General features: G+C 37.3%; 1 protein-coding gene across 4 annotated transcripts in view; it reads left to right on the top strand.

Annotated features, from left to right (window-relative positions):
* kalrna (kalirin RhoGEF kinase a) overlaps positions 1-19416 on the top strand; it is a 252578-nt gene that overhangs the window by 150319 nt on the left and 82843 nt on the right. For all 4 annotated transcript variants that reach the window (XM_051905418.1, XM_051905419.1, XM_051905420.1 and 1 more), the window contains 14 exons: positions 949-1144; positions 5181-5347; positions 7155-7274; positions 10383-10601; positions 12231-12380; positions 12667-12781; positions 12983-13098; positions 16694-16816; positions 17030-17212; positions 17315-17433; positions 17527-17593; positions 17923-18032; positions 18406-18475; positions 19072-19161. In XM_051905418.1, the coding sequence (XP_051761378.1) occupies positions 949-1144; positions 5181-5347; positions 7155-7274; positions 10383-10601; positions 12231-12380; positions 12667-12781; positions 12983-13098; positions 16694-16816; positions 17030-17212; positions 17315-17433; positions 17527-17593; positions 17923-18032; positions 18406-18475; positions 19072-19161 (1845 nt within the window). The remainder of the gene's footprint in view (positions 1-948; positions 1145-5180; positions 5348-7154; positions 7275-10382; positions 10602-12230; positions 12381-12666; positions 12782-12982; positions 13099-16693; positions 16817-17029; positions 17213-17314; positions 17434-17526; positions 17594-17922; positions 18033-18405; positions 18476-19071; positions 19162-19416) is intronic.

Below are 19416 nucleotides of genomic sequence, written 5' to 3' on the forward strand. Positions count from 1 at the left end.
ATTTTCTCCATAGAAATTTTTTTTTTTAAATCTTCAATAAATAGTTCTTGATTTTGAACCAAAACAACCGGCTCTGAAATGAATTTTAAAAATTTGATTCTAAAAAATAAATGAACTACTCTCTTGAAGCATTGTAAATAATAAAATTAACACAATAGAACTATTGACTATAAGTATAAAATGTAATAAATTCAAAGCCACAAAACATTCAAAAATTAACAAATTAAGTATTCTTGAACATGATAAAATGTAGGGCGGGATTTGATTTTGTTCATGGGAAATTGATTTGATCATTGGATAGCTGGGGTTTGCTATTGGTGGATCTCATGTGAGTGACAGGTTGCCCCGCCCTCGTGCCAGCAAACACATCATCAGAGAAGAGAGAGGGCAAGTTATTTTGATATTAGTTGAATATGAAGTTATTTTAGATTATGAGGGCACATGAATAAAAAAAAAAAAAACATATATATATATATATATATATAATGATGTGCACTGATAAATCGTGTATAATAAGTACTATTTCATTAAAAAAAAATAAGAATTGACCATTTTGATTTCATTTTGACTTTAAATAAATGCTTTTTTTATAGTGAGGAGCATGTTTTAAGCTCTAAAACTTGCAGAATGTTTTAATGGTACAAAAAATCAAGGAAAAAATTATTTATCATGCTCATTATTCTCCCTTTAAGAGTCAAAATTCATAAATAAATAAATCAAAATTCGTCTTTTTAATAAGTTAAATAAGTTAGGCTGCATATATAGACATGGGTTTCATTGAAAAAACATCATTAACAAATACATTTGTTCTTGGTTGCATTAAACCACATCTAATGCTGCTTTATCTCATTATTCATCATAAATGACTGAAGTAATTAATTTTTAATTGATATGATAATGTCATCAGGCCAGGTGCAGAGGTGTTTAACTATCCCTCCTGTCCTGCAGGTAACAGCGGAGTTAGACGCGTGGAATGAGGACCTGGTTCGACAGGTAAACGAATTTACCGCAGAAGAACCCAGTCTGGCCGAACAGAGACTCCAGCGGCACGCAGAGAGAAAACTGGCCATGAAGAACATGACCTATGAGGTTATGCAGCAGGGTCAAGACCTGCATCAGTACATCATGGAGGTCCAAGCCTCAGGTGAGAGAGAGAAGAGTACAGGTGCTTTCACGCTGACAGAGATTAAATCGCTGGTGGTCACAAGTTGTTGTACTGTTGGTACTTCCAGGTTCTCACCCACAGACCGCCCACAGACCACCCACATCTGTTCACTGACTACCTGATACATATTGCAAACAAAAATGACCAGGGGCTGCAAAAATCTTCTTAAAAAAGAAGTTAAAAAAAATTCCAATAAGTCCTAAATGCAATTCTAGAAAAATTCTTAAAGACCCCCTGTGGTGAAAATCATGTTTTTCATGTTGTTTATATGTCTATGTGGTGTTTTTAATATGCTTTAAAGGGATAGTTCACCCAAAAATGAAAATTCTGTCATCATTTACTCACCCTCAAGTTGTTCCAAATCTGTATAAATTTCTTTGTTCTGCTGAACATAAAGGAAGATATTTTGAAGAACGTTTGTAACCAGGCTGCTTTGGGGCACCATTGACTTCCATAGGAGGAAAAAAAATACTATGGAAGTCAATGGTTCCCCAAAACTGTTCAGTTTCCCACGTTCTTCAAAATATCTTCTCTTGTGTTCAACAGAACAAATAAATTTATACAGGTTTGAAACAACTGAGTAAATGATGACAGAATTTTCATTTTTGGGTGAACTATCCCTTTAAGACAAAGCATGTGCAAATTTATCAGTCAACACCATTGCTGGGTATTTTCTCCTTAAAACTGCAGTGAAACAAAGACCTCCAATCATGTCAATGTGCCAGCGGCCTTTAGCATATCATTAACTATGACCTCTCCAAAGCAGGGCGGTCTCAAAAGAAGCCAGGTTATCCCGGTATATTTTTCTGTTGATATGAAAAATCGGGTTTAGCAATATAGCGGTTGAATTATGTATTGTTTAAAGTGTTTGTGAGGATACTGATTGTTAGAAGGCAGCTGTCTGACTCAGATAGTGAACGGGAACATGTTTTGTGTGACATTAGCAACACATTATTAGCTGTTTCATAACGTAGTCAAGCAAAAGGCTAATCATATTAATTACTGTTATGTGTGCGACGTTGTAGAGAGCGATACATAAATCATTACCGTTCTGATACATCGACTTGCAGATGTGCCTGTATAATTCACTCACACTTTTCTGAATCAGTTTCTGGTTCAAACATATGTGGCAGAATTTTGCCTTCGTGCAGTGTTTACTACAGTAAAGTTGAGTGAGTGGATCTCTGAGTTGATGTGGAGGAGGGGCTAATTTGCATATTCATTGATCCTCGTATACTAAATGAAGCAAGGTTGTAGAGTTACATTCAAGCTTTTTTAAGGCATGAATACTTTTTTCCACAGGAAAAAATGTTTAAATATGTCATTTTGGTGATCAAAGATGAGTTTTAAGGGATAAAATTATTGACTACAGAGGAACTTTAAAGTGCCCCTATTATGCTATTTTAAAGGAACCTAATTTTGATTTGGAGGTCTCTTACAATAGGTTTAAATGCATACTTTAATTTTCTCATATTATACATTGCACGTGACCTCATTTCTCAAAGAGTCTGAAAACGGTTCATTCGAAGAGTCAGTCACTATAAACCCCTCCTTTCTGCAAGCCTGCTCTGCTCTGTTTGGTCAGACGGCCCAGTCTGTTGTGATTGCTCGACCGCTTACAGCACGCGTTGGAAACCATACGTGCCAAGTTCAGAATCGGTTCTTTCTTTTAGGAGTCAATAACTTTATTTGTCGTGCACTTTGATATTGTAAACTTTGCAGACATTTTACATCCACAAACAGCAATATTACACACTGCATGAAAAGCAATATTCAAAAAAGCATAATAGGGTCACTTTAAGAAATTCTCAAATATTTTCTTAAAGGGTTAGTTTACCCAAAAATGAAATTTCTGTCATTAAATACCTAATTTCGTTGAGGTACTTAATGATTCCTTGTGTCATACCAAACCCATAAGACCTTCGTTCATCTTCGGAACACAAATTAAGATGTTTTTGATGAAATCCAAGGTTATTTTTTTTAATCCCCTATAGGAAGCAACGTAACATCAAGGTTGAACCACAGTAGTCACGTTGACTATTTTAACAATGTCTTTACTACTTTTCTGGAACTTGAATGACGGTAATTACATTGCTTTCTATATGGGGGATAAAAAAAAACCTTGGAATTCATCAAAAATATCTTAATTTGTGTTTCGAAGATGAATGAAGATCTTACGGGTGTGGAACGACATGAGAGTGAGTACTTGAACTAACCCTTTAAGAACATTTAATTTTTTTCTTAAGTAGAAATTTAAAGTCTTTGGTGTTATATCTGTTATTATGGCAGCCCTTGTCAAAGACTCGATGATCAACTCAATAAAAAAACACATCAAAGGGCATCTTTTTGGGCTGCCTGCAGATTACAATAATCATAATAAGCATGCACACTATTGTCATTGCGACTGGCTTGACAGGAGTTCAGTACTCTGCATCACTTTTTTAATGCGTCATAGTTATTTTTAAAGAGACTGTCTCAAAGTGGAGCGGTCTCTTGCATTTTTCCTTGAGTGAATGTGTCCTGTATGTGTGTGTGTGTGTGTGTGTGTGTGTATGCGCACTAGACTGAACACTTCTAAATGATATTTATCATTGTGAGATGCTAAGAAAGCAAAGAACTCTCATCAGTCATCAACAATCTCATGACAATTATTTGACAAACGTTTTTTGTGAATTGGTTGTGAAATTATATGATATCTAGTTTGTACATTTCTGCTCATGCTGATGATTATTTCACCTTCATGGTAACGTTTTACCCACAAATCGAATGCTTTTGCACAAGTCAGATCATTCAAATTAATACAAACTCGCACAATTCCCATACAATACTCACAAATTCTCATGAGATCAGGTTGGATTTAATAGAGAAATAGATGCAGAGGAGAGATACAGATACAGAGAGAGAGAGAAGAGCAGCACAGAGGAAGTGTCAGGTGGCGGCGTGTCATTAATATATAAGCAGTCTACAGAGACACAGCAAGATGGACCAATGGGATTCAGACTTCTCTGTGCTGTGATCTCTGGTCCGGCACTGGTGATGCTCACTAAAGCTTTGATTGTAATAAAAAGAACTGAGTAAAAAGAATCGAGTCTAAACACTCAAAACGTATGTCACCCATCTCTTCATCTGTCTCTGTCTTCAACACACATTACTCTTCCTCTCTGCTTTTATCTTCATATTGTCCCAATCTCCAGCTCTGTGTCTCAGATATTTTTAACACTGGAAACAGACTTCCTCTCCTCAAACTGCTGACCCAACTCTCACCCCCCTCTCTCTCACATATGGGTCTTGGCTAAGGACACTCTCTTCTGTTCGAGGTTTGGACACCGTCTGTTCCAGACATTACTGTGACGATCTCTCACACATGCCTGCATGTCCGATGGATGGGTGTGACTGATTTTGCTGGGACAACATAGAAAATGACTGAATTAAGCTTTAGTAGATGGTTTATATACATGTCAACTGTGCTTTATTTATTAAGTTATTACTTTAGGTTAGTTACTCTAAATAAACTTTCCAATTTTAGCTCTAGTAATTAATAGTTATTACAAATCAAACTGACCAAATTGATTTATTTGGATTATTCTTTCAGTGAACTAGCTAAAAACACAAATTAACCTGTCCTGGGTTATATTTCACCCCAAAATCTAAGGAAGAAAAATCTAAATTTTGATTATTTATTTATTTATTTATTTTGTATAATGATGCTAAATTGTTTAATTGATCTTGGTTCCTGCTGGTTATACTCTTTATCACTTCACACATGTTGGGGTTTATTTTGCTGACTGTAAATTATCCTTTACTTAAACTGCCCTTGAATGTAGATCTATGATATAGTAAATCAGGTTTAGGAAGAGAAGAGCGGTTTTGTAGATGCTGAGAACACTGGATTTGAACTAGCTGCCATACTGCCACCCAGTGGTGTTGAGCTGTGATCACATTCTTTCAGACAATTTAGATATTGTAGACTCAGCAGGAATATAAACAGAAGTGTGTATTTGTGTGTAATATGCAGGTATCGAGTTGACCGGGGAGAAGGAGGTGGATCTGGCCACTCAAGTTCAGGAGTTGTTGGAGTTTCTTCATGAGAAACAGCATGAGCTGGACGTGAGTGCTGAACATACACAGAAACGCCTGGAGCAGTGTGTGCAGCTACGCCACCTACAGGCTGAGGTTAAACAGGTGAAACACACTCGCTTGCATGTATCTGTCTATCTGTTTATCCATCTCAGGGCCAAAAGTGAAACTTTATCATTCAAAAATGATTCCTGCTGTCTGGCTGTCTTCTGTTTTCTTCATGTTCTTACTGCGGTATTTGGGATAAAGAACAATCAGATTTTAGCTGTTCAGAACCACAGCTGTAAATTATATCCCAATGATACATTCTGTTCAGCACACTGTTCATACTATATAGCAGTGTTTCTTATCCTTGACCCTGGAGTATCCCAACACGGCACATTTTGTACTGTATGTGTTCCTGATTGGTAGAGACTCCAAGACCTGAAATAAGTGTTCTAGAGACATCCAAAATATGTACTGTTGGGGCATCTCCAGGACCAGGGTTGACCACAAATTACTGAACAGCTTCGTTTGCTGTTCTGTATGAAGCAAATGAGCGTTGTAACTCACGTCCTTGATATATCACAGTCCTGGGCTCTAGTACACTCTCTAGTCTCATGTGGCACTGTCTTGGCTCTGTCACTGGCGCTTCCTCTGATTGATAATCAATAGAGAGCGATGCAACTGGCTGTGATGGCTGATTCAGTGTGTCTGTCAGAGATAATCTCATTTGGAGCGTAAGTGAGGGCCAAAGTGCTGTCGCCAGGGACAGCCCTAAAGTGTCTGCTACTACAAGCACTAATAGAGAGAAATGAGCAGAGGGAATTATGAATTCTGCGGAGTCTCCTCAGGATATCACTTCACATGGGGGTGTCAATATTCAGATCAGTTTGACAGCTATATCAGTTTGGTATTTCAAACAGATGATTCCTGGATTTAATTGCAGAGATAGATAGATAGATAGATAGATAGATAGTCTTATATTAAAAGTTTTACTTTTACTTTAACCTATAATGCCCCTTTTACAAGATGTAATATAAGTCTCTGGTGTCCCCAGAATGTGTCTGTGAAGTTTCAGCTAAAAAATACCCCACAGATCATTTATTATAGCTTGTCAAATTTGCCCCTATTTAGGTATGGGCAAAAACACACCGTTTTTGTGTGTCCCTTTAAATGCAAATGAGCTGCTGCCCCGACCCCCTTTCCAGAAGAGGGCGGAGCTTTAACAGTTTGCGCTTTGGTTGCTCAACAACAACAAAGCTGGAGAATCTCACACAGCCAAAATGAGGACTGTCAGTAAGGGTGTTCAGCCTTACATTGTTCAAACTGGAGTTGGACACTGATGGAGAGACTCAGGAAGAAGTTACAACTTTTAGAATGAAACTGGACGTTTCTGAATGGTTAGTGGATAAATGTATGTAGTTGCTGTGGAGTTGATTCAGCTCATTGACTAGCATGTGCTGTCATGTTAATCTTTTGTGCAAATCAATCCAGCATTGAATTGACCCTCGAATATCTTTCTTTGCATTGAACTTTGAGCATCGTAACTTTGTTTATGCTCAAACAGCAACATCACACACTAACTAAAGTTAAAATAGTGAAATCATAATCAACCAGCCCTTTAACCATATTCAAACACAATAGAACTAATAATGAAATTACATATCAAGGTGTACTTAAGACCTAACTAATTGCTTTTAATATAAATGTAAACTATAATGCATTTTCTTTTGCAATTAAAATTCAGTGAAGTGTCTGAAAACAAAGTGTATTCTTCAAAAATATATTATTTCTGTGATAAGTACTCTTTTATAAGTATGCTAAAGTGTATTACATTTACACAAGGTGGTTAGTAGATACTGAATAAGGTTATATTGATACTGTGTGTTTTAGTGCTAAAGTTGTTTTTGTTGTATTTCTTGTTGTTTAGGTTCTAGGTTGGATTCGTAACGGTGAGTCTATGTTGGATGCCAGTATGGTGAATGCAAGCTCACTGTCAGAGGCCGAACAACTACAGAGAGAACATGAACAGTTCCAGCTCGCGATAGAGGTAAACACGCTGTGGCCCTCACTGTCTCCCTTTCTCTCTTTGTACATTCTGAACATTTTTGTATGACTTTTATCCGTCAGACATCTATAGTAACAGTGCATCAGCCCTGACCTTTACTTGGTTGAGTGAAATTTAAGTCCATTCCCCTCTCGCTCTCTTTTTTCAGTCTCTCTTGTTCAGTTTTAAAGGCCATATGAAGGGAAAAGAAAAACAGGAATAGTTTGATGTACTACGTAGGCATACTCAAACTAAAAACTCTCTCCCCATTAGGGTGACTACCTAGTTATTGCTCTGTTGCAGGACGTAGATTTTGTGGGATACGTGTGTGAGAGAGAGAAATTTACTACTATTATACTATGTAAATATTGATTTACATTTGTTGGAAAGCCTATTTGCCATTACATTGGATGATAACATGTTTTAAATCGCCAATAAGCTTTGTTAATTGTGACCGGCTCTGTGACTGGCACTCAATTTGCCCAGGTTTGAGTGATACAGTGGTATTGACTCTACAGGACCTATTCAGTCTGCTAAATATAATGAATGGAGTTGCAGGCTAGTAGGTAAAAATCACATTATATACTAAAATGAATGTCCTTAAGTAGCAACTGTTTATTTCCCTTTATTAGAATAAGCAAACAATAAATGCAAGCCAGGATTAGGCCTTAGTTCAATAAGGGCATTTAAGTAGCTTTTATAAACTTTCCTTAGAAAATTACTGGTGTGCATCTTGAGACAAAATAATGGCACTGACATATTTAGCTCAAACATGCATTCTAGTCTGGGACTAGGTTTAAGCCTTGTCTGTGAAACCGGGGGTAAAAGTCTGGCCATTTTAATGTAGTTTAAGTCAATGAAGACTTTTTTGTATCACATTTTTGTCATGCTGCATAATGGTTAAATTAATAATCCCTATTATTTTGCTCAAAATTATAATCACAATGATTGTTGTCATTTGAGAAATTTGTTTTTACATTTCATCAGAATTATTGCAATTTCAACCTATAAGCACAAATCAAGAGAATGTCAAATCATATTCATGGTTTATTTTACCACATAGTTTCCTGACTTATTATTGGCTATATTTATGAAAAAAATTAACACACTCTCTAGTAATTCCAATATTTCCAAATTACATTAAAGTTTTTCTATTAAAACAACAGCAAAAAGATTTTATATTGTCACACAGAAGTTGCATTATTCAGCAACCACAATTGCAAACAACATAGTCAAGATCCATGTTTAGCTTTATTACAGTTCATCACTGAGAGGCTTTTATCACAGATTTAGTTGCAGTAAGCTATTCAAGCGGCTTGTGAAAGAACACAGACTGACTGAATGACACATTTATTTATCTCAAATGGAGCTTTGATTGTCTGTGTTTTCAGAAAAGCTTTAATTGGGGGGATTTAAACTCTTGACATCTGGCAACCACAAGTATGAAATGCCGTAAGAGAGGCTTGTACAGCAGTCTGTACTATTTTGTCTCCCCAAACCCTCAAAAATAAAAAGAGATTTTGGTTAAGTTTTTATTTTTTAACTACATTTTAGTCTCATCTTTTTTGTTAATGATACTGCGTGTTGATAAAGTCACAGTTTAATGACATTGGTGTTGTCTCGTCATTGTCTCCACTTAGTCATGGAAAGAAAGGTCATCAACAAGCATTTTTTTGTTATAGTGTTTGTTAATGAAATGTGTTGGTTGGTTATTTTCCCCGCTCTAGCTAGAACATAACGTCTGCACAAATGAATTTTTAAAGTTGCATTTTTTATTATCCTATTTCTATTTGTGGAATTGTAATTTCAGTGAAGAAAAAAAATATTCAGACATACAGTGAATTCAGGTTGATTGGGGAAGTTTTTGCCATTGAGATGACTGGGAAAAGTGTCCCAATCAACCTGAATTCACCCTAATTCACCAACCTCCTCTGCTCTCTCTTCTCATTTAGTCAAAAACAGAAATGCACTAATTCCTTCTGTTTGCTCTCAGCACTGAGAGATGTATGGAAATGATTACTCTGAGAATATTTCAAACAGATCCAACAGGAATTGTTCATTCATAAAATTTCACACAGGGATCATAACATTCTCCTGAAGGATTTATGACCCACAGACTCCTTCCCAGTGGAGCTGCTCCACCGTTTTTACTGCAATTCACAGCTTTTTCTTTTGAGTGCACAAGGTAACCTCAGCGGAGTATATTTAAGGACCAGATTCTGACAAATAATACTCACTCTCAACACAATTTTAGCATTAAGATATTTTTGCCTGAGAAAAGTGAAGCAATGGAATTAAATTTGCTGTTTGCCATCAGTCTGTAGCTCTTAGTACAGTAGTCATGTCATTTATCACAGGATTTGGTATCAGACTCTATTTCCTGCTTTGGACAAGGTTCTACCTGCTCGACTCTGCTCGTAAATGTCTTTCGAAGACTATTAAAGTTAGATTTATTTTTTCCTTCATCATGACAATGCCAGCAGATAGAAAACAGACCCGTGTTTGGCTGTAGAAAACCTAAAGCTGTCAGCAGTCTGGGGTAGGAGGGCTGCTCGATAATGTCCTCTAAAAGATCTACTCTAATAGATGTTTACTTTTAATTATCTGTCTCTTTTAATGCGTGTGATTTAAGAATTTATTAAATTAAAGGCAGGGGTATCCTCCTTTTTGTAGAACATGTAGAATTATTGTCTATGTTCAGAATGGAACATTAGCATAGTGCTTACTACATGCTGCACAGTATGTACTGTATACTAGTTTAAAAAATAGCTTGTGCACTGTGAATTGTTGTACATTGTTGTCACATGACCTCGCTATGTTACAGCTATCTTTACACATAAAGTTCTGCAATTAGTATGATAGCGGTGGTGGATAAAATCCACAAATCAGGTACTTGAGTACAAGTACAGAACAAAAGTACAAGTACTGCTTTGAAATATGAATAACTTTGAATAACTGCTTTGAAATATATTGACATAAAAGTAAAACTGTATGATAGTGGTTAGGTAGTGCCGTACCAAACATAATCACACTATTCTTTGATTTTGTTGTCATCCTCTGAGTTAAGGTACAGTACATTTGACTTATTGTTCTCTCTTTCTCTCCCTGCAGTCTTTGTTCCATGCTAACTCTCTTCAGAAGACCCATCAGAGTGCACTACAGGTGCAGCAGAAGGCTGAGATCATGTTACAGGCTGGACACTTTGACCCTGAGGCCATCCGCAGTTGTGCGGAGAAGGTGGCTGTACATTGGCAGCAGCTCATGCTGAAGATGGAAGACAGACTTAAGCTGGTTAATGCCTCTGTGGCCTTCTACAAGACTTCAGAACAGGTGCTGAGAAATACACTATAAGATTAGTGTTTTGGGCTGTGACTGATACAACCCAAGAAGACTTACTACAAAAGACAGTCAGGTGTCCTAAGATTAGTTTTAATGTCACATTACCCTTGTGAAAAAGAAGTGTGCTTAATTGTATTGAATGTGCTCTTCAAATTTTAAAAGTATATTTAAAAAAAACAAAAAAAAAAAACATACTTGCATATAATATAATATTAATCAAATAAAAGGCCACTTAAGTATACTTAAAAAGAGTGCATTTTCGTGACTGTTTCTTAACACACTTAAGTGCACTTTTAAAAAGCGCACTTTGTAATAATCTCAAATCTTAAAAGTTTTACTTTAAAATACAGTTTTGTTTTAATAATTTTTTTGTCATGGCTTAAAGTACACTTATTTTAATGTGTCGACTAACATACTAAAACACGTAAAGTACTTGATATTCATTTAATCTGTATTATGTTATTTTATATTACATTATTATATTTAGTTAATATATTTACAAACAAACATCATTACAAATGTGTAATTAAAATATATTTAAATAGGTAAAAAATGAGTTACAACAGTAATGACATTAAAGTATATTTTAGCCATACCATAATTGCTTGTCAGTACATTTTTCAGTACACTTTAACTAATATTTTTAGACAATAGAAGTCACTCCTAAGTTAATCTAATTGCATTAACATACATTTAAACTATAACACATTTTCATTTAATTGTAAATAGCATACAGTTAAGTGTCTGAAAACATTACATTCAGTTCAGTATATTCTTTTAACATATATTATATCTGTATTAAAGGATTAGTTCACTTTAAAATGAAAATTACCCCAAGCTTTACTCACCCTCAAACTATCCTAGGTATATATGACTTTCTTCTTTCAGACGAATACAATCAAAGTTATATTAATAATCACCCTGATGCTCCTAAGCTTTAAAATGGCAGTGTCTGGAAACCACCTGTTTGAAACTCAAGAAAGTGTATCCATCCATCATAAATGTACTCCACACGGCTTCGGGGGTTAATAAAGTTCGTCAGTTACGCTTTTTCATAAGTTGAATACGTAAGGCAGTCTGGCGGAAACTAGATATGTTACTTTATAACTTGTTAAATATGGATATTTTTTTTACACAAATGCATCGCTTCGCTTCAGAAGGCCTTTATTAACTCCCCAAAGCCATGTGGAGTACGTTTATAATGGATGGATGCACTTTCTTGAGACTCGTTGGTCCTGTTCACTGCCATTATAAAGCTTGGATGCGTCAGGATATTTATTAATCTTTATTAACTCTGATTGTGTTCGTCAGAAAGAAAAAAGTCATATACACCTAGGATGGCTTGAGGGTGAGTAAAGCTTGGGGTAATTTTCATTTTAAAGTGAACTAATCCTTTAAGTACTCTTTTTAAAAGTTTGCTAACGTGAACTTCTTTTTCAAAAGGTTTGGCAATTTTACTAGCAATAACTGTTGGCTATGAGATGCAAAGTGGTCTTCTTCAAGGGGACTCAAATAATTTAATTAATAAAAACACTGAGAAATTGTAATAAACATTCACTTGGAAATACTTAACACACGCAATCTTCACAAACCCTGTGCATACTAATTGCTGATTCACAGGTGTGTAGTGTGCTGGAGAGTCTGGAGCAGGAGTACCGTCGAGATGAGGACTGGTGTGGAGCTCATGATAAACTGGGATCTTCAGCAGAGATGGATCATGTTCTGCCTCTCATCAGCAAACACCTGGAGCAGAAAGAAGCTTTTCTCAAGGTCACTACTGAACGAACAGTGATCTCTCAAACTCTCTCTCTCAGTCTCACACAAGCCCAGATAAAGTTATCAACTTCATAATATCAATCGCAAAAGTGTCTCCTGCATCTTACAGAGGAACAGGCACAATTTATAGGGCACAATATATTTTTATTCAAATCTAATATTCTAAAACCTTTAAATCAAAAACTTTCTAGAATCATGAGAAATACATTCAGTCCAAGCTTTTGACTTTGTGTATGTGAGGGTCTGTTTTGAATCTGTAAAGTCTGCTGTGTTTTTTCAGGCATGTACTCTGGCCAGGCGAAATGCTGAGGTTTTTCTGAAATACATCCATCGGAATAACGTCAGCACTCAGGGGTCATCTAGCAACACTCGCGGTCCTGAGCAACAGGTCAAAGGTCAGAGCTCATACTCTGTATTGTCATACCTAATTATGTCAGAATCTGATCTGGTATTTTTGTGTCCATATTTTCATATTTTAAGCAGGTTTTTTTAGCTCTGAATTTGTTCTTTTCTCTCACAAAACATTCTTCATTTATCCAGTCATTCATTTATTCATGTTAAGCATTTGTAATGTGTGTTGTGTCGTGTTTGTATAGCCATCCTGAATGAACTGCTACAGAGGGAAAACAGAGTTCTGCATTTCTGGACCATGAAGAAGCGGCGTTTGGATCAGTGTCAGCAGTATGTGGTGTTTGAACACAGTGCCAAACAGGTGACAACACTGAACTACACTCATATTTGTATGTGTGTGTGTTTATATACTCCAGTAACTGCACTTTTTTAGTATGTTTGTGTTGTACTTTTGTGGGTGTGCATGTTTTGTGCTCTGTAAATGGGTCCCTTCTAGAAGTCTAAATGTGTTTGTATGGTTTATGATGAAAGAATTATCCTGAAAAGAAAAGAAGAGATAATGTCACTTCAATTTTAAGTTTTGGGTAGAAAGCTATTGGCATTGTGAAACAGTGTGTCACATATGGACACACAATGAAGAGAAGAAAGAATCTAAATGCAGCTATCTTTATTAATAACAAAAAAACAAAGGAGATAATCCAAATAGCAGAAATCACAGGATACATACTCCTGACATAACACCCCAGAAGGTTCGTCCTCACGACATAAACTACAAACAAAGTCCAAATGAGGAGGGAGAGTGGGGGCTCTGTAGGAGGATGTGGAGCTGGAGAGGGAAGCAACCAAGGCAGGGCTGGCAGATGTAAACACCACAACAAAGATGACTGAGGGAGGAGCCGATGGAGGGAGGATCCAAATCACACACTAGATTACTGCCAGCAGTGGAGTCAGGAGAGACATGTGGAGCTGAAGAGACAGAGATCGGGCAGCACCGTAGGTCCTGGAGGCCGAGGTGGAGCTAGGGTGCCGGAGGACTGAGCGGACCCAGTGGGACAGAGGACCAAGGTGGAGCTAGAGGGAATGCGGAGCATGACGGGGCTGAAAGGGTGGAGGAACGAGCCGCAGCCGAAGGCCTGTAAGTACGTGGCATAGGCAGAGCGACGACTGACCAAGGCAGAGTTGGAGGGATGAGGGAGCCGAGAGGGCAAGGAGCCAAGGTGGAGCCGACTGGTCAATGGGCCGAGGTGGAGTGATGGCTTGGGGGCCCGAGGTGGAGCCACTTTCCAAGTTAGAGCTGGAGACCAGAAGACCCAAAGTTGATCTGCACAGCAGAATGGAGTCAACAGTGGAGGAGCCGAGGGACTGAAGGGAGCCAGCAGAGGTGGGTCCGAGGAACTGGCTGGCTTAGGTTGAGGAGGTGGGAGAAGAAGGCTGGGTGGGACCATCACAGACAAAGGAGACTTGGTGCTGGGTGACGAAACAGACTTGGTGCTGGGCAGCGAAGGAGACTGAAGTTTGGATGGGACCAGTGGAGGAGGGAGGACTTCAGATGGGACCAGGACATCTGTCCAGCCAGACGGGACCACCAGAGGAAGAAGATGTTTGTGGGTGGGGACAAGGGTGGGAACTGGCTCTGCCGAATCCCAGTCAATAAGCCACTCCTCGGTATCTAACTCCACTAATAATATCAGGGGGACAGACATAGAAACCAGCTCACACAACTGGTCAGCGGGCATCAACTCCAGGACGGTCATGGCTTCAGACTCTGGCTCCGGGTTGGGAATCGGCAGTGGCTCTAGGTCTGTGGCAGGTATTGGGTATCCGCTTCCATGGCAGGCATTGGCTCTGGGTCCGCAGGGTCCACTGGAGGATTAAGGAAGGCCATGGCTGGAATGGGCCCAGAGAATCTGGAATAGGTGTCCTCCTGTAAGGGGGGATCCAGTCATCCACAATGCATATTCGATGTACTGAAGTAAGAGCACGTGGAATTCCCAATAGGCATCAGTCGGAGGAGGTGATCATCAAGCCCGCTCCAAAAGCATGTCTTCAACGTTGCCTCATTCCAGCAAACACGATGGCACAATTCAAGAAAATCTTCCACATAATCCTCCAGCGAACGTCCCCCTTGATAAAGGGACATAAGCTGGTGCTCAAGGTGAAGTGCCACTGATAATAGATCTATTTGATCTGGTCTTGTGTTCTGTCAACGTCTGGGCAGGCAATGAAGAGGAGAAGAAAGGATCTAAATGCAGCTATCTTTTTTAATAACAAAAAACTTGGAAGATAATCCAAATACCAGAAATCACAGGAGCAAACATGTGGCAGAAAAAAACAAAAAAATAACACAAGACAAAGAACTGAATGAACTGAGGGCCTTATATGTCAGATAGCTAATCAACAGAACTAGAGATAGGAGCTTAACATAATCAGTAACCATGGAAATAAACTAGGATTGGAAACACAGGCAAACAGGAACAGAACAGAACAGAACCAAACCAAACCAAAACACAATGAAACTAATATACCCTGACACAATGCTGCAAACCTTGTTTAAATAAGTTTACATTTCATAACAAAATTGGGGTGTGAATCAGCTAAAATTTAAATTGAAATCATTAAAATTTGCTAATTAATCAAATTCATAGCATTTAATCAGATATACTTCAATATTTGCTGAGCAAAGCAAATTAAGATAATTCACATAGAATAACATTCACAAAGACATGACATTATTGTGGCAGCCAGAAGCATTACAGTATATAGACGTTACAAAAAGAGACTATAAGAATCATTATATTGATTGTTTTATTTTCATATCATCAAGCCTATCACTGGCCTACAGTCCACAGTAATTCATTTTTGAACAGAACAGACATTTGTCAGTCTATCCAATGTAGACTTGGGACCTTTTACACAGGACACATTCTTGTATTCTGTATACAATCATTTTTAATAATTGGTCACATGTGTTAGACAGGAAAGTACAGAGTTGGTTTTCATTGACATGCACAATGAATGCCGTGTTGTTAAGACTGCGAGACACAAAGTGATATACTGTGTCAAATTAAAAGTAGTTCAGCCATTAAACGTGTCTTGAGACCTCTGCATTCTTTTCTGTCGTGTTGTGCTCCATCTAGCAGTTTTTAAACACAAGAATACGACTGCAGAATTTACAAAAACATGCTTTGAATTTATATGGTACTTCAAGCTTGTTGTTCATTTGCTTAAATTTAGCATTTTTATAATTAGTGTACCAAATTAACACATTAAATTGACATCCTTAAAAAATGATAGTGAAATTATATTTGAATAGAGATTAGATTAGATTTATGGAAGCTTGCAACTGTGAGTTTATATATTACAATATACACTATACACAATATACTTTTATTCCTTACAATTGAGCATTATAAGGTTATATAAAGATATAAACTCGCAATTGCGAGAAAAAAGTCACAATTACCTTTTTTATTTTTAATTCCGTGGCAGAAACAAGCTTCCATACTTATGTTTGATTACTTATTTTAAGATTAAAAAGAAAACAAAAAACAAATAAGTTAAATTGGTATGTGGCCATTCTGAGTACATTTTCATATTAATGTATGCTGCTGTGTTTAGTGTTTACCACCTTCCCTTAGTCATAACTCAACAATTTATAACTTGTCAAAAATATTTATTTTAAATAAAAAACATTAAGCTCTGAAATGTATGGAAGAATAATGATGAAAATGCTGCCAGTTGTAGAACCATTACATTACATTCAAATAATTTGTTCAGACATTCGCTTTTCAGAATATTCTCACCGAGTCTTCATTGGGTGTTTGTGATTTGGTGAATGTTTTGGTGTGTTTGAATCCCAGACGTCACATCCACAGAGTGCAGAATACTTCAACTGCACAGACTGAGTGATGTGTTGAATTGGATCATTTGATGGAGTCTGTCTGTCTCTGTGTCAGGCATTAGAGTGGATAGAAGAAGCAGGAGAGGTCTATCTCAGCACTCACACGTCCCCCGGAGACTCGGTGGAGAAAACTCAGGAACTGCTGAGAGAATATGAAGAATTCCGCATTTCTGCCAAGGTACAGAGACACAAACACTTCCCCTCACCTCTTTCTATTCTATTTCATATTAGTCTCTAATGCGTGTCACATACTGCCACATGAACTCTTCAAACAAGTAATTCTCTCTGAGGGACATTTATAGATGCATCTTGGTTCTCTACATGATGACATATGTTGCGCATAAATGATCAAACCACACACTCACATGCATAATGTTCATGTGTGATGCAGCAAACTAAGGAGAAAGTGAAGATGTTGATCCAGCTGGCAGATAATTTTGTGGAGAAGGGACACATGCATGTCACCGAGCTGAAGAAGTGTGTGACAGCAGTGGACAAGCGTTACAGAGACTTCTCCCTGCGCATGGGAAAATACCGCTGCAGTCTGGAGAACGCACTGGGCATCAGCTCTGAGGTACTGTACCTATACTCCGCTTATAACACCTTCCCAGCAGCGCCTTACCTTATTCAAATGTATAATAATGTGGATTTTTTTCTGATTGTGTGTGCGTTTCAGGATAATAAGGATCTGGAGTTGGATATCATTCCAGCCAGTCTAACTGACCCAGAGGTCAAACTGCGTGACCCCAACCACGAGGTGAACGAGGAAAAGAGGAAATCAGCCCGGAAGAAAGAGTAAGTGATCATACACATCCTCCAGCCAGCGGTTCCACACATACTTCACAAGATCAGACCCTTATTATCCATCTCTGGTTTGTATTGTTGCAGATTTATTATAGCAGAGCTGTTACAGACAGAAAAGGCTTATGTGAGGGACTTACATGAATGTTTAGAGGTAAGTGTTTCAGTTTTATTAATGGTAATAAGTCATAATAAATCATTTAATCCTGACCCTTAGATTTAAACATTTTTGCTACTCTACCTTCGAGTCTTCTATATGTAAATCACCTCAGTGTTCATCAGGCTGGGCCTTATTCTCAGTAGGTACTGAGTGTACTGGGGATGGGGGCTTCTCTTCATAGTAAATCAAACATTTTTAATTCAAAAGATTATGCCTGTAGGATGCTAAAGGTCTTTACTGTACTGTGCATGTATTGTACATATTGCATTCCAAGCATTCCAGTGATTGTAAACAGTAATTGCCTGTGTTATTTTATTTATTAGACATATTTGTGGGAGATGACCAATGGTGTAGAGGAAATCCCTTCAGGGATCGCCAACAAGGAGCACATCATTTTCGGAAACATTCAGGAGATTTATGACTTCCACAATAAGTGAGTTTATCTCATTAACCTGTTAACATTCCAGAGTACCGCCCGCAGTACACATACCATCAAAAGAGACCAAAACCATGCAGATACTCCAAATGGTTCAAGAACAGCATGCAATTTACTTTGGGTATGCCTTTTTTAGGCGGTTTAGGCAAATTTTATTGGAATGCTAAGGGGTTAAATCAAATATTAATTACATTATTAAGCCATAAACCATCAAGCCTTTTTATCAGCATATACACAGTTTTCATAATTATTTGCAGATGAAAGACGTGAATAATATGCTTTCAAATTAAAATGATACATATGCAAATTATAATCCCATGTGATATGGAAATTTACGATTCATTTGCATGTTGTTTTGTTTGTGTTGTAGTATATTCGTGAAAGAGCTGATCAATTACGAGCAGTTACCCGAGGATGTGGGGCATTGCTTTGTTACATGGGTGAGTGTTTTTCACTTGCATGTCATCACATTCATTCAGGAAATGATTTATGTTGTTGTGCACCTATCTTTTTTGTTTCTTTCTTTTTCTTTCTTTTTTTTTTTTTTTTACATTTATTGGTGAAGAGTTCAATAGAAAAATGTATATGTAAACTGTGTATGTATGTATATATGTATTTATTTAAATGAATAAATAAATAAATTAATTAATTAATTAATTAATTATGCAGAATTATAAGCAACTAATCCTAAACCAAACCCTAGCCCTAGTATGTATGTGTTTGTTAATTAATATTACACAGAGTCAGTACTTATTTGTATAATTAGACTGTAACATTGATACCTTTAAATAAAGTATAACCTCATTCATTCATTCATTCATTCATTGCATTCATTTTACTTTATTGCTGCCCATATGCACCAATTATTAGGACAGACTTAAAACATTCAGTACCATCTAAATGGTTTAATCAGAGCAAGAATTAGAACAGACATTCTGTTGTTCGATGAACATTGTGAATATTCACTGGAATTATATATGGCAGGTCTTTTTGTTTGTCTTTGATATGTTAAATTTAAGCTTTGTTTGTGTTTCAGGCTGATAAGTTTAATATTTATGTGACGTACTGCAAAAACAAACCAGATTCCAGTCAGCTCATCCTGGAGCATGCTGGGAGTTTTTTTGACGTAAGTACACATCGGTTTTCTAAATCATTCAACTAATTTCATAGGCGAAGCCACAGACTTGACACTAATGTGGAACTTTCTCACTCAAACCAATGCCTGTTGCCTATAACTGCTGGTCTAGGATCAGTTTTCTCCGTAATAATAGCATACTGACGAAGCCAATTTGGCAAATGCTCCAGTGCGTCTCTGTGTTTGCGCTCTAGAGAGCTTCAAAGGTTTCTATTTACATTGTGTTTTTTCAGTGTTGAGCAGTGT

This window comes from Ctenopharyngodon idella, chromosome 9 (genome assembly GCF_019924925.1).
Source record: "Ctenopharyngodon idella isolate HZGC_01 chromosome 9, HZGC01, whole genome shotgun sequence".
Classification (NCBI taxonomy): Eukaryota; Metazoa; Chordata; class Actinopteri; order Cypriniformes; family Xenocyprididae; genus Ctenopharyngodon; species Ctenopharyngodon idella.